Below are 13983 nucleotides of genomic sequence, written 5' to 3' on the forward strand. Positions count from 1 at the left end.
CCATCCCCATCCCACTCCCATCCCATCCCCATCCTGATCCCATTCCAACCCTATCCCGGTCCCATCCCTTCACACTTCTAATGGCAGCTCCACGACATCCGGTTGGGAAAGGATCCCCTCGGGAACACAGCTGGGATGCAGCAGGATCGGGAATGGGGTTGGATGCTCTGATACCCCCCCCCCACCTCCCCCGTGGATGCAGCAATGGAGTTGAAACCACCGGGATCCGAGCTTGGAATCGCTTCCCTTGGGAATGGCTCCTGGATCCAGGCTGAACCCCAAATCCTTGGGAATGCCGGATCCCCTTTTCCAGGGGGGTTTATAAGGAGACAGCCCCCGATGCCCCCAGCCCCTCAGCATCCCAATGGAGCATCCCCAAACCCTGCTCCTGCATCCCGGTCCCTCCCTATAGCCCCATTGGCCCCCTGCTGGAGCCCTTCGGCATCGCTCGGTCCCATTCGGAGCCCTTCGGGTCCATTCGGAGCCCTCCGGAACCACTCGGGTCCATTCGGAACCGCTCGGGCACGTTCGGAGCCCTTCGGACCCCCCCCCCCGGCTCCGTTTGGATCTCGTTGGAACCGCTCGGTCTCATTCGGGTCCATTCGGAGCCCTTCGGAACCGCTCGGGCCCCCTCGGAGCCCTTCGGAACTGCTCGGTTCCGTTCGGAACCGCTCGGGCCCCCTCGGAGCCCTTCGGGTCCATTCGGAGCCCTTCGGAAACCCTCGGTTCCTTTCCGAACTCCCGGGGCTCGTTCGGAGCCCTTCGGAAGCCCCCGGCCCCCTCTCGGAGCTCTTCGGACACACTCGGAGCCCTTCGGAGCCGCTCGGTCTCATTCGGAGCCCTTCGGGACCGCTCGGAGCTCTTCGGACCCACTCGGAACCGCTCGGGCCCCCTCGGAACCGCTCGGCCCCGTTCGGAGCCCTTCGGGTCCATTCGGAGCCCTTCGGACCCCACCAATAAACGCCCCCCCCCCAATAAATCACGACCCCCTCAATTGAATGTGGACACCGCCCCCCCCAAATTAACCAAGACCCCATCAATTAAATGAGGACCCCCAATTAACCAAGAGCCCCCCCATTAACCAAGATGCCCCCAACTAAACGGGGTCCCCCATTAACCAGGACCCCCACAATTAAATGGGGGGACCCCCATTAACCAAGACCCCATCAATTGAATGGGGACCCCAATTAACCAAGACCCCATCAATTGAATGGGGACCCCCCCATTAACCAAGACCCCATCAATTGAATGGGGACCCCAATTAACCAAGACCCCATCAATTAAACGGGGACCCCAATTAACCAAGAGCCCCATTAACCAAGATGCCCCCAACTAAACAGGGACCCCCATTAACCAGGACCCCCCAATTCAATGGGGACCCCCAATTAACCAAGACCCCATCAATTAAACGGGGACCCCCTCCCCTTTCCCCTCCCCATGGTACGCTCCGGCACCGCCCCGCCCCTTTCCCCCCCCTCTGCACACGCTCCCTCTGCACACGCCCCCCTTTGCACACGCCCCCCTTTGCACACGCCCCTCCCCTTTGCACACGCCCCCTCCCCCTTTGCACACGCCCCTCCCCTTTGCACACCCCCCTTTGCACACGCCCCCTCCGCCTTTGCACACGCCTCCCTTTACACACGCCCCCCCTTTGCACACCCCTCTGCACACGCCCCGCCCCCTTTGCACACGCTCCCTTTGCACACGCCCCTCCGTCTGTGCCCCTCCCCCTTTGCACACGCCCCTCCCCCTTTGCACAAGCCCCCCCCCCTTTGCACACGCCTCCCTTTGCACACGCCCCTCCCTTTGCACACGCCCCCCTTTGCACACACCCCCTTTGCACACACCCCCTTTGCACACGCCCCCTTTGCACACGCCCCTCCCCTTTTGCACACACACCCCCCTTTGCACACGCCCCTCCCCTTTGCACACGCCCCTCCCCTTTGCACACGCCCCTCCCCTTTGCCAACACCCCTCCCCCTTTGCACACGTCCCACTCTTTTATTCCGGGCTTTGACTCCGCCCCTTCCAGTACGTACCGCGCATGCGCAGGAAGAGCTCCCGGCAGCGCACGCGGCCGCGGAGGCGGGCGCAGCACAGGAAGGCCCCGGCCAACTTCCGGTGGAGGCCGTAGGAGACCGGGGGAGGCGGCGCCAGGCGGCCCCGGAGCAGCGGCCGCAGCAGGGCCCGCACCCCCCGCGCCGTGCCCTGAGCCCCGAAATCGAAGGGACCCGGGTGGGAAAAGGGCTCGGCCAGGAGGAGAACGGCGGAGGTGTGAGCGGCCTCGTGCGCCTGCGCGGGGGGGGGATGGAGTCAGTGGGGGCTATGGGGTGAACGGGGGCAATAGGGGGTATGGGGTGAATGGGGGCAATGGGGGTTATGGGGTCAGTGGGGGGTATGGGGTGAACGGGGGGTATGGGGTGAATGGGCGGTATGGGGTCAGTGGGGGGTATGGGGTGAATGGGGGGTATGGGGTGAATGGGGGCAATGGGGTCAGTGGGGGGTATGGGGTAAATGGGGGCTATGGGGTCAGTGGGGGGAATGGGGTGAACGGGGGGTATGGGGTGAATGGGGGGTATGGGGTGAATGGGCGGTATGGGGTCAGTGGGGGGTATGGGGTGAATGGGGGGTATGGGGGGCAATGAGGTCAGTGGGGGGTATGGGGTGAATGGGGGGAATGGGGTGAATGGGGGGTATGGGGTGAACGGGGGGTATGGGGTGAAGGGGGGTATGGGGTGAATGGGGGGTATGGGGTGAATGGGGGGTATGGGGTGAATGGGCGGCATGGGGTCAGTGGGGGGTATGGGGTGAATGAGGGGTATGGGGGGCAATGAGGTCAGTGGGGGGTATGGGGTGAATGGGGGGAATGGGGTGAATGGGGGGTATGGGGTCAGTGGGGGGTATGGGGTGAATGGGGGCAATGGTGTCAATGGGGGCAGTGGGGTGAACGGGGGGTATGGGGTGAATGGGGGCAATGGGGGGTATGTGGTGAATGGAGGCAATGGGGTCAGTGGGGGGTATGGGGTGAATAGGGGCAACGGGGGGTATGGGGTGAAGGGAGGCAATGGGGCTAGTGGGGGCTATGGGGGGAATGGGAGAATGGGGGGTATGGGGTGAATGGGAGCTGTGGGGTCAATGGGGCTATGGGGTGAATGAGGGTAATGGGGTAAATGGGGGCTATGGGGTGAATGGGGGGGTATGGGGTGAATGGGGGCATGGGGTCAGTGGGGGCTATGGGGGGAATGGGGGACATGGGATCAATGGGGGTTATGGCATCAGCGATGGTTATGGGGTCAGTGGGGGGAATGGGGGGTATGGGGTCAGTGGGGGCTATGGGGGGAATGGGGGGTATGGGGTGAATGGGGACTAGGGTAAATGGGGGCTATGGGGTGAATGGTGGCTATAGGGTCAAGTGGGGCTATGGGGTGAAAGGGGGCAGTGGAGTAAATGGGGGCTATGGGGAAACAGGGTCAATGGGGTGAATGGGGATGTGAGGTGAATGGAGACAATGGGGTCTATGGGGTCAATGGGGATATGGGGGGACCATAGAGTGAATGGGATCAGTGAGGATATGGGATCAGTGGGGATATGGGATCAGTGGGGACAGGGGGACCTATGGGGGGGGGATATGGGGTGATAGAGCGCAAATGGGGTCAATGGGGACACAGGGAGGGGTGGAACAGGAATAGGGGTACCCCCGGCATGGGATGTGGGGGGGGAATTAATGGGATCCCCCCTTACTTTGCTCTCAAATCCCGTCAGGAACTTGAGATCCCGGGATTTCTGCAGCACTTGTTCCCTATCCCCATCGGCCGCAGCCCGGATCACCTGGAAAAGGGGGGGGAAAACTGGGAATGGTTGGGAATACTTGGGAATACTTGGGAATAAAAGGGGGGGGGTACCCCAATTCCCCCCTTCAAACCTCAATGTAATGATCGGTGAATTCCTGATCGAAGCAACGCGTGGCTCCGAAATCCAACAGCGTCACCTATGGGAATGGGGTTGGGAATGCTGCTGGATCCATGTGGGAATGGGGCTGGGAATTTGGGGGGGGGGGGGAGAGGCTCACCTTGTGCTGGGGGGGGTCATAGAGGAAATTGGCCCAGTTGGGATCGGTCTGCATGAGGCGGAACTCGAAGAGCTCCCGCAGGCAGAGGCGCAGGAGATGGGTGCAGATCTATGGGAATGGGATGGGAATTGGATGGGATTTTGGGATTAACCCCCCCCCCATCCTCCCTTTTCCATACCCACCTCATCCCGCACGTCCTGGGGCAGATCCCGACACTGATCCAATGGGATCCCGCTGCCCAGCTCCATGGTGAGGACCCGCGCTGCCGACAGCTCCGGCACCACCCGCGGCACCGAGAAGAAGGGATCGTCCCGCAGGAGATCCCTTGGGAAAAGCACGGGAAGAGTGAAGGAATCCATAGGGATAACCCCAACCCTGTGCAGCCCGAAACCCCCGTTGTGCGCATCCCAACCGGAAGGTGCAGGCGGATTGGGCTTCCTGGTGGTAATCGCATTCCCATTCCAGCTCCTTCCGCAGCTCTTCCAGGGAGTTCTCAGCAAAAAGGCCTGGAGAAGGGAAAAAGGGGATTTGGGAAGGGAAAAAGGGGATTTGGGAAGAAAAATGGGATTTGGGAAGGGAAAAATGGGATTTGGGAAGGGAAAAATGGGATTTGGGAAGGGAAAACCAGGGATTTGGGAAGGGAAAAGGGGATGTGGGAAGGGAAAAAGGGGATGTGGGAAGGGAAAAAAAGGGATTTGGGAAGGGAAAAATGGGATTTGGGAAGGGAAAAATGGGATTTGGGAAGGGAAAAAGGGGATTTGGGAATGAAAAATGGGATTTGGGAAGGGAAAAAGGGATTTGGGAAGGGAAAATGGGATTTGGGAAGGGAAAAAGGGGATTTGGGAAGGGAAAAAGGGGATTTGGGAAGGGAAAAAGGGGATTTGGGAAGGGAAAAAAGGGATTTGGGAAGGGAAAAATGGGATTTGGGAAGGGAAAAAGGGGATTTGGGAAGGGAAAAAGGGGATTTGGGAAGGAAAAAGGGGATTTGGGAAGGAAAAAGGGGATTTGGGAAGGGAAAAATGGGATTTGGGAAGGGAAAAGGGGGATTTGGGAAGGGAAAAGGGGGATTTGGGAAGGGAAAAAAGGGATGTGGGAAGGGAAAAATGGGATTTGGGAAGGGAAAAATGGGATTTGGGAAGGGAAAAATGGGATTTGGGAAGGGAAAAATGGGATTTGGGAAGGGAAAAGGGGGATTTGGGAAGGGAAAAGGGGGATTTGGGAAGGGAAAAAGGGGATGTGGGAAGGGAAAAAGGGGATGTGGGAAGGGAAAAAGGGGATGTGGGAAGGGAAAAATGGGGATTTGGGAAGGGAAAAATGGGATTTGGGAAGGGAAAAATGGGATTTGGGAAGGGAAAAATGGGATTTGGGAAGGGAAAAAGGGGATTTGGGAAGGGAAAAGGGGGATTTGGGAAGGGAAAAGGGGATTTGGGAAGGGAAAAATGGGATTTGGGAAGGGAAAAGGGGGATTTGGGAAGGGAAAAGGGGGATTTGGGAAGGGAAAAGGGGGATTTGGGAAGGGAAAAGGGGATTTGGGAAGGGAAAAATGGGATTTGGAAAAGGAAAACCAGGGATTTGGGAAGGGAAAAGGGGGATTTGGGAAGGGAAAAGGGGATGTGGGAAGGGAAAAAAGGGATTTGGGAAGGGAAAAATGGGATTTGGGAAGGGAAAAGGGGATTTGGGAAGGGAAACTGGGATTTGGGAAGGGAAAAAGGGGATTTGGGAAGGGAAAAGGAGATTTGGGAAGGGAAAAAGGGGATTTGGGAAGGGAAAAGGGGGATTTGGGAAGGGAAAAGGGGATTTGGGAAGGAAAAATGGGATTTGGGAAGGGAAAAATGGGATTTGGGAAGGGAAAAAAGGGATGTGGGAAGGGAAAAAGGGATTTGGGAAGGGAAAAAGGGGATTTGGGAAGGAAAAAGGGGATTTGGGAAGGGAAAAAGGGGATTTGGGAAGGGAAAAAGGGGATTTGGGAAGGGAAAAAAGGGGATTTGGGAAGGGAAAAAAGGGGATTTGGGAAGGGAAAAGGGGATGTGGGAAGGGAAAAAAGGGATTTGGGAAGGGAAAAGGGGATGTGGGAAGGGAAAAAAGGGATTTGGGAAGGGAAAAAGGGGATTTGGGAAGGGAAAAAGGGGATTTGGGAAGGGAAAAAGGGGATTTGGGAAAGGAAAAAGGGGATTTGGGAAAGAGAAAACGATTTTGGAAGGGGAAAAGAGGATTTGAGAAAGGGAAAAGGATTTGGATAAGAAAAAGGGATTTGGGAAGGGAAAACATTTGAGAAGGAAGAAAGGGATTTGAAAAGGGGAAAAAAGGGATTTGGGAGGGGGAAAAGGGATTTGGGAAGGGAAAATAGGATTTGGGATGGGAAAAAGGGATTTGGGACAGGAAAAAGGGATCTCGGACAGGAAAAAGGGATCTGGGACCTTTTCCCGGTGTTATCCATAGGGATTCCCAACTCACCCTCAGGCAGGGCCGAGCTCATCCGCAGCAGAGCCAGGAGGTTTTCCACATCGCTGTGGATGCTCTGGGCGATCCCGGGATACTGTGGGAAAACCGGGATGGGAAAGCAAGCTCGAACAGCCCCAAAACCCCCCTTTTTCACCCCAAAGCTCCTCTTTCACCCCCAAACCCCCCTTTTTCACCCCAAAACCACCCTTTTTCACCCCAAAATCCTCCTTTTTAAACCCAAACCCGCTTTTTTCACCACAAAACCCCCATTTTCATCACAAAACCCCCCTTTGGCTCCCAAACCCATTTCTTACCCCAAAACCCCCTTTTTCACCCCCAATACCCCTTTTCACCCTAAAATCCCCCTTTTGACCCCAAAATCCCCTTTTCACCACAAAATGACCCTTTCTCACCCCAAACCCCTTTTTCACCCTACCCCTTTTCACCCCAAACCCCCCTTTTTCACCCCCAAACCCCCCTTTTCACCCCAAAACCCCCCTTTTCACCACAAAATGACCCTTTTTTAACCCAAACTGCCCTTTTTCACCTCAAAATGCCCTTTTTCACCCCAAAACCCCCCTTTTCACCCCAAAACCCCCCTTTTCACCACAAAATGACCCTTTTTTAACCCAAACTCCCCTTTTTCACCCCAAAACTCCTCTTTCCACCCCAAATCCCCCTTTTTCCACCCCAAACCCCACCTGGACCTTGATGGCCACGCGGGTACCATCCAGCAGCGTCCCCAGATGCACTTGGCCGATGGAAGCGGCCGCAAAGGGAAGATCCTGGAATTCCAAGAGCTTTTCCCTCCAGCCGGGGCCCAGTTCCTGGTCCAGGACTTGCTGTGGGGTGAGGGATCCCATGAATCCCGGTTTTCCATAGGGAATGGGGGGGGGGGGATATGGGAATGGGGATTGGAGCTCACAGTGCTTTGCCAGCGGGGCATGAAGTCAGCACCTTGCCGCAGGCGCTCCAGGGCCTGCTGCAGCTCCGGAGGCAGGAAACCGGGATCTGAAGGGGATGATCCCAAATGTGGGTCCTGGGATCCCAAATCTGGGCCCTTGGATCCCAAATGCGGGCCCTGGGATCCCAAATCTGGGCCCTTGGATCCCAAATGCGGGCCCTTGGATCCCAAATCCGGATCCTGGGATCCCAAATTCAGGCCATGGGATCCCAAATCTGGATCCAGGGATCCCAAATCCAGGAACTGGGATCCCAAATCCAGGAACTGGGATCCCAAATCCAGGAACTGGGATCCCAAATCCGGGCCCTGGGATCCCAAATCCAGGAACTGGGATCCCAAATCCAGATACTGGGATCCCAAATGCGGGTCCTGGGATCCCAAATCCGGGCCCTTGGATCCCAAATGCGGGCCCTGGGATCCCAAATCCAGACCCTGGGATCCCAAATGCGGGCCCTGGGATCCCAAATCTGGGCCCTTGGATCCCAAATCCGGGCCCTGGGATCCCAAATCCGGGCCCTGGAATCCCAAATCCGGGCCTTTGGATCCCAAATGCGGGCCCTTGGATCCCAAATCCAGGAACTGGGATCCCAAATCCGGGCCCTGGGATCCCAAATGAGGGCCCTGGGATCCCAAATCCGGATCCTGGAATCCCAAATCCAGGCCCTGGGATCCCAAATCCAGGCCCTTGGATCCCAAATCCAGGAACTGGGATCCCAAATGCGGGCCCTTGGATCCCAAACCCGGGCCCTGGGATCCCAAATCCGGATCCTGGAATCCCACATCCGGGCCCTGGGATCCCAAATCCAGGCCCTTGGATCCCAAATCCGGGAACTGGGATCCCAAATCCGGGCCCTGGGATCCCAAACCCAGCCCCAAAATCAACCCCAAACCCAGCTTGGGGGGGTCTATGGGGTATGAGGGGGGTCTATGGGGGGGTCTATGGGATAAGGGGGATCTATGGATTACAGGGGGGTCTGGGGGGGTTCTATGGGCTCCAGGAGAAGTCTATGGGATATGGGGGTTCTATGGGGTCGAGAACGTGCCTATAGGGTATGGAAAGGTCTATTGAGAGGTCTATGGAATATGGGGGGCCTATCGGGGATGTGTGAGATATGGGGGTTCTATGGGGTATGGGAAGGGTCTATAGGGAGGTCTATGGGATACGGGGGATTTATTGCATATGGGGGGGTCTATATGGGGGTTTATGGGGCATGGAGGCCTACTTGGGATAGGGGGGGATTTATGGGGCCCTATGGGATATGTGGGGGTTTTATGGAGCTGTATGAGATATGGGGGTTCTATGGGGCTCTATGGGATATGGGGGCTCTATGAGGCTCTAGCGAATATGGGGGGTTCTATGGGATATGGGGGGGGTCTAAGGGATATGGGGGGCTCTATGGGATATGGGGGTTTCTGAGATATGGGGGGGCTCTATGGGTTTCTGTGGGGCTCTTTGGGTCTCTATCGCTTTCTAGGGGCTCTATGGAATATGGGGGTCTCTGAGATATGGGGGGGCTCTATGGGTTTCTGTGGGGCTCTTTGGGTCTCACTTTCTAGGGGCTCTATGGGGTTCTATGGGATATGGGGGGGCTCTATGGGTTTCTGTGGGGCTCTTTGGGTCTCTATCGCTTTCTAGGGGCTCTATGGGGTTCTATGGGATATGGGGGGGCTCTATGGGTTTCTGTGGGTCTCTTTAGGTCTCTATCGCTTTCTAGGGGCTCTATGGGGTTCTATGGGATATGGGGGTCTCTGAGATATGGGGGGCTCTATGGGTTTCTGTGGGGCTCTTTGGGTCTCTATCGCTTTCTAGGGGCTCTATGGGGTTCTATGGGATATGAGGGGGCTCTATGGGTTTCTGTGGGGCTCTTTGGGTCTCGCTTTCTAGGGGCTCTATGGGGTTCTATGGGATATGGGGGGCTCTATGGGTTTCTGTGGGTCTCTTTGGGTCTCGCTTTCTAGGGGCTCTATGGGGGTCTCTGAGATATGGGGGGGCTCTTTCTGTGGGGCTCTTTGGGTCTCGCTTTCTAGGGGCTCTATGGGGGTCTCTGAGATATGGGGGGGCTCTATGGGTTTCTGTGGGGCTCTTTGGGTCTCGCTTTCTAGGGGCTCTATGGGGTTCTATGGGATATGGGGGGCTCTATGGGTTTCTGTGGGGCTCTTTGGGTCTCGCTTTCTAGGAGCTCTATGGGGTTCTATGGGATATGGGGGGCTCTATGGGTTTCTGTGGGGCTCTTTGGGTCTCGCTTTCTAGGGGCTCTATGGGATTTTATGAGATATGGGGGGGCTCTTTCTGTGGGGCTCTTTGGGTCTTGCTTTCTAGGGGCTCTATGGGGTTCTATGGGATATGGGGGGCTCTATGGGTTTCTGTGGGGCTCTTTGGGGTTCTATGGGATATGGGGGGGCTCTATGGGTTTCTGTGGGGCTCTTTGGGTCTCACTTTCTAGGAGCTCTATGGGGTTCTATGGGATATGGGGGGCTCTATGGGTTTCTGTGGGGCTCTTTGGGTCTCACTTTCTAGGGGTTCTATGGGATATATGGGTTTCTGTGGGGCTCTTTGGGTCTCACTTTCTAGGGGTTCTATGGGATATGGGGGGGCTCTATGGGTTTCTGTGGGGCTCTTTGGGTCTCTATCGCTTTCTAGGGGCTCTGTGGGGGTCTCTGAGATATGGGGGGGCTCTATGGGTTTCTGTGGGGCTCTTTGGGTCTCGCTTTCTAGGGGCTCTATGGGGTTCTATGGGATATGGGGGTCTCTGAGATATGGGGGGGCTCTATGGGTTTCTGTGGGGCTCTTTGGGTCTCTATCGCTTTCTAGGGGCTCTGTGGGGTTCTATGAGATATGGGGGGGCTCTATGGGTTTCTGTGGGGCTCTTTGGGTCTCGCTTTCTAGGAGCTCTATGGGGTTCTATGGAATATGGGGGGCCTCTATGGGTTTCTGTGGGGCTCTTTGGGTCTCGCTTTCTAAGGGCTCTATGGAATATGGGGGTCTCTGAGATATGGGGGGGCTCTATGGGTTTCTGTGGGGCTCTTTGGGTCTCGCTTTCTAGGGGCTCTATGGGTCTCTATCGCTTTCTAGGGGCTCTATGGGGTTCTATGGGATATGTGGGGGCTCTATGGGTTTCTGTGGGGCTCTTTGGGTCTCTATCGCTTTCTAGAGGCTCTATGGGGTTCTATGGGATATGGGGGGGCTCTATGGGTTTCTGTGGGGCTCTTTGGGTCTCACTTTCTAGGGGCTCTATGGGGTTCTATGGGATATGGGGGGCTCTATGGGTCCCTATGGGGTGTCCATGGGGGCCCCCCCCTACCTTGCATGCTCAGCATCTGGCCCAGCTTCAGCGCTGCCCCCCGGGTCCGGCAGAGGGCGCCCGCGAGGCGCCGCCCGTTGGCTCCGGCCAGGAGGGAGCTGGGACCCAGCGGAGCCCCTGGGGGGGGTCAAAGTGAGGTCATGGGGTCAAAGGGAGGTCATGGGGGGGTCATGGAGGGGTCAAAGTGAGGTCATGGGGGGTCAAAGGGAGGTCATGGGGGGTCAAAGGGAGGTCATGGGGGTCATGGAGGGGTCACAGTGAGGTTGGGGGGTCAAAGTGAGGTCATGAGGGGTGAAAGTGAGGTCATGGGGTCAAAGGGAGGTCATGGGGGGTCATGGAGGGGTCAAAGGGAGGTCATGGGGGTCATGGAGGGGTCACAGTGAGGTTGGGGGGTCAAAGTGTGGTCATGAGGGGTGAAAGTGAGGTCATGGGGTCAAAGGGAGGTCATGGAGGGGTCAAAGCGAGGTCATTGGGTCAAAGGGAGGTCATGGGGGTCATGGAGGGGTCACAGTGAGGTTGGGGGGTCAAAGGGAGGTCATGAGGGGTCAGTGAGGTCATGGGGTCAGGGAGGTCATGGGGGGTCATGGAGGGGTCAAGGGAGGTCATGGGGTGGAGGGGTCACAGTGAGGTTGGGGGGTGAAAGTGAGGTCATGAGGGGTGAAAGGGAGGTCATGGAGGGGGAGGTCATGGGGGGTCATTGGGTCAAAGGGAGGTCATGGGGGTCATGGAGGGGTCACAGTGAGGTTGGGGGGTCAAAGGGAGGTCATGAGGGGTGAAAGTGAGGTCATGGAGGGCACAGTGAGGTTGGGGGGTCAAAGTAAGGTCATGGGGGGGTGAAAGTGAGGTCATGGGGTCAAAGGAAGGTCATGGGGGGCACAGTGAGGTGATGGGGGGTCATGGAAGGGTCAAAGTGAGGTCATGGGGGGCACAGTGAGGTCGTAAGAGGGTTGGGGGGACACAGTGAGGTCGGGGGGGTCAAAGGGAGGTCATGGGGTCAAAGGGAGGTCATGGGGGCACAGTGAGGTCATGAGGGGTCATGGAGGGGTCAAAGTGAGGTCATGGAGTCACAGTGAGGTCATGGGGGGCATGGTGGGGGCACTGAGGTCAAGGAGGGGTCAAAATGAGGTCATGGGAGGTCATAACGAGGTCATGGGGGTGGCACAGTGAGGTCATGGGATGTCAAAGTGAGGTCGTGGGGGGGTCATGGAGGGGCACAATGAGGTCATGGGGGTGTCGAGGGGAGTATTGGGGGTCAAGGGGGGTAATTGTGAAACATGAGGGGATATTTGGGGTTATGGGGGATAATTGGGGGCATAGGGGGGTATTGGAGGTCACGGGGTAATTTTGGGTCATGGGTAATTTGGGCTCATGAGGGGTAACGGGGTCATGGGGTAACTGGGGTCATGGGGGGTAATCTGGGTCATAGGGGGGTATTGGAGGTCAAGGGAGGGTAATTGAGGTCATGGGGGTAATTGGGGATCATGGGATAATTGGGGTCATGGTGGATAATTGGGGGTCATAGGGGCGTATTGGGGGTTATGGCAGGGTAGTTGGGGGTCATAGGGGGTATTTGGGGTCATGGGGGATAATTGGGGGTCATGGGGGGGTATTGGGGACCCCTCCAGCACTCACCCCCCAGCTTTGCTCGAGCTGCCTGCACCAGGGCCCCCATCCCAAGCCCCAGAGCGAGGCCTGGAAGGGGGGGAAACGACGTGGGAGAGAGCCCCCAAACCCCATTGACCCCCACTGAAAGCTCCCCAAACCCCATTTAAACCCCTCTAAATCCCATTGAACCCCATGTAAATCCCCCAAACCCCACGGAACTACCCAAACCACACTGAACGCCCCAAACCCCATTTAAACCCCCCTAAACCCAACTGAACCCCATTTAACCCCCCAAGCCCCATTTAAACCCCCTAAACGCAACTGAACCCTCCCAAACCCCATTTAAACCCCCTAAACCCCATTGAACCCCATTTAAACCCCCTAAACCCCATTGAACTCCCCCAAACCCCATTTAAACCCTCCCAAACCCCACTGACCCCCCCAAACCCCATTTAAACCCAATTTAACCCCATTGAACCCCCCCAAACCCCATTTAAACCCCCTAAACCCCTTTGAACTCCCCCAAACCCCATTTAAACCCCCCAAACCCCATTTAAAAACCCCCAAACCCCATTTAAACCCCCTAAACCCCATTGAACCCCCCCAAACCCCATTTAAAAACCCCCAAACCCCATTTAAACCCCCCAAACCCCATTTAAACCCAATTTAACCCCATTGTACCCCCCCGTACCTCCAAAGCTCGCCATCCTCCCCACCCGCGACACCGGCACCGGCCTCTCCTTCGCCCCCTCGCTGAGCTGTGGGGCACAAGCACCCGGTCAAAGGCCTCCGGTAACGGGGGGGGGGGGGGTCCCCAATATCCAACCCCCCCCCCATTCACCCACCTTCTGCCGGGGGGGGGCCCGCGCCGCCCGGGCCCGCTCCGCTTCCTCGGCCGAGAGGCCCCGCAGGCCGCAGCTCCGGTGCAGCCGCCGTAAGGCCATGGGGGGGGGCATTGGGTCAAAGGGCACCCGGTTTAGGGGGGGGAAGGACCCGGTTGCGGCCCCCCCTCAACACGCTGCTTCCGGGTTCAGCCCGCGCCGCTTCCGGTCTCATGGCCACGCCCCCTTCCTCGCCAGCCAATGGGAGAGGGGAATGCCGCCCAATAGGAGCGCGCTCATTGACCCCAATGGAAAGGGGGGGGGTTGAGCCTAAATCCCCCCTTTTTTACCCCAAAGTTCTTGTTTTCAACCCTCAAACTCCGTCGTTTCCACCCTAAAACTCTCATTTTCAGCTGAACCCCCCCATTTCCACCCTAAAAAGGACCATTTTTGCCCTAAACTCCCCCATTTTCACCTTAAACCCCCCCATTTTTTGCCCTGGAACCCCCCATTTTCACCCTAAACCCCTCATTTCCAGCCCTAAACGCTCCCATTTTCATCCCAAATCCCACTGCCACTCTAACTCCTACATTTTTACCTTAAAGCCCCGTTTTCAGCCCTAAAACCCCCATTTTCACCCCAAAACCTCACATTTTTACCCACCCGCCCCATTTCCACCTTAACCCCCATTTTTGCCCTAAAATCCCCTATTTTCAGCCCTAAACATCTCATTTCCAGCCCTAAACCGCCGCATTTTCACTGTAAATACCCCCATTTTCA

At 56.9% G+C, this 13983-nt stretch overlaps 1 protein-coding gene across 1 annotated transcript; it reads right to left on the reverse strand.

Moving 5' to 3' along the window:
* Window positions 1–588: 588 nt before the first annotated feature.
* Window positions 589–13393, reverse strand: LOC134175090 (atypical kinase COQ8B, mitochondrial-like). The gene is made up of 14 exons (XM_062640557.1): window positions 13228–13393; window positions 13074–13140; window positions 12410–12469; window positions 10778–10894; window positions 7437–7522; window positions 7213–7353; window positions 6524–6605; window positions 4482–4575; window positions 4252–4393; window positions 4070–4177; window positions 3923–3988; window positions 3742–3828; window positions 2040–2292; window positions 589–941 (listed from the first exon to the last, which is right to left on the reverse strand). The coding sequence occupies exons 1-14, from the start codon at window positions 13336–13338 to the stop codon at window positions 589–591; spliced, it is 1767 nt and encodes a 588-aa protein (XP_062496541.1). The 5' UTR covers window positions 13339–13393.
* Between the last annotated feature and the right edge of the window lie 590 nt (window positions 13394–13983).

The sequence above is a fragment of the Pezoporus occidentalis genome, unplaced genomic scaffold (assembly GCF_034315485.1).
Source record: "Pezoporus occidentalis ecotype Australia unplaced genomic scaffold, CSIRO_AGI_Poc_V1 ctg656, whole genome shotgun sequence".
In the NCBI taxonomy this organism is placed as follows: Eukaryota; Metazoa; Chordata; class Aves; order Psittaciformes; family Psittacidae; genus Pezoporus; species Pezoporus occidentalis.

Excerpts from the sequence above, each read along its gene's own strand:
- LOC134175090 (XM_062640557.1), bottom strand. The coding sequence starts at position 13,338 with ATGCCCCCCCCCATGGCCTTACGGCGGCTGCACCGGAGCTGCGGCCTG. Across the intron at positions 4,394-4,481 it reads CAATCCGCCTGCACCTTCCG|GGATCTCCTGCGGGACGATC; the intron begins GTTGGGATGCGC and ends GCTTTTCCCAAG. Across the intron at positions 4,178-4,251 it reads CCCAGGACGTGCGGGATGAG|ATCTGCACCCATCTCCTGCG; the intron begins GTGGGTATGGAA and ends CCATTCCCATAG.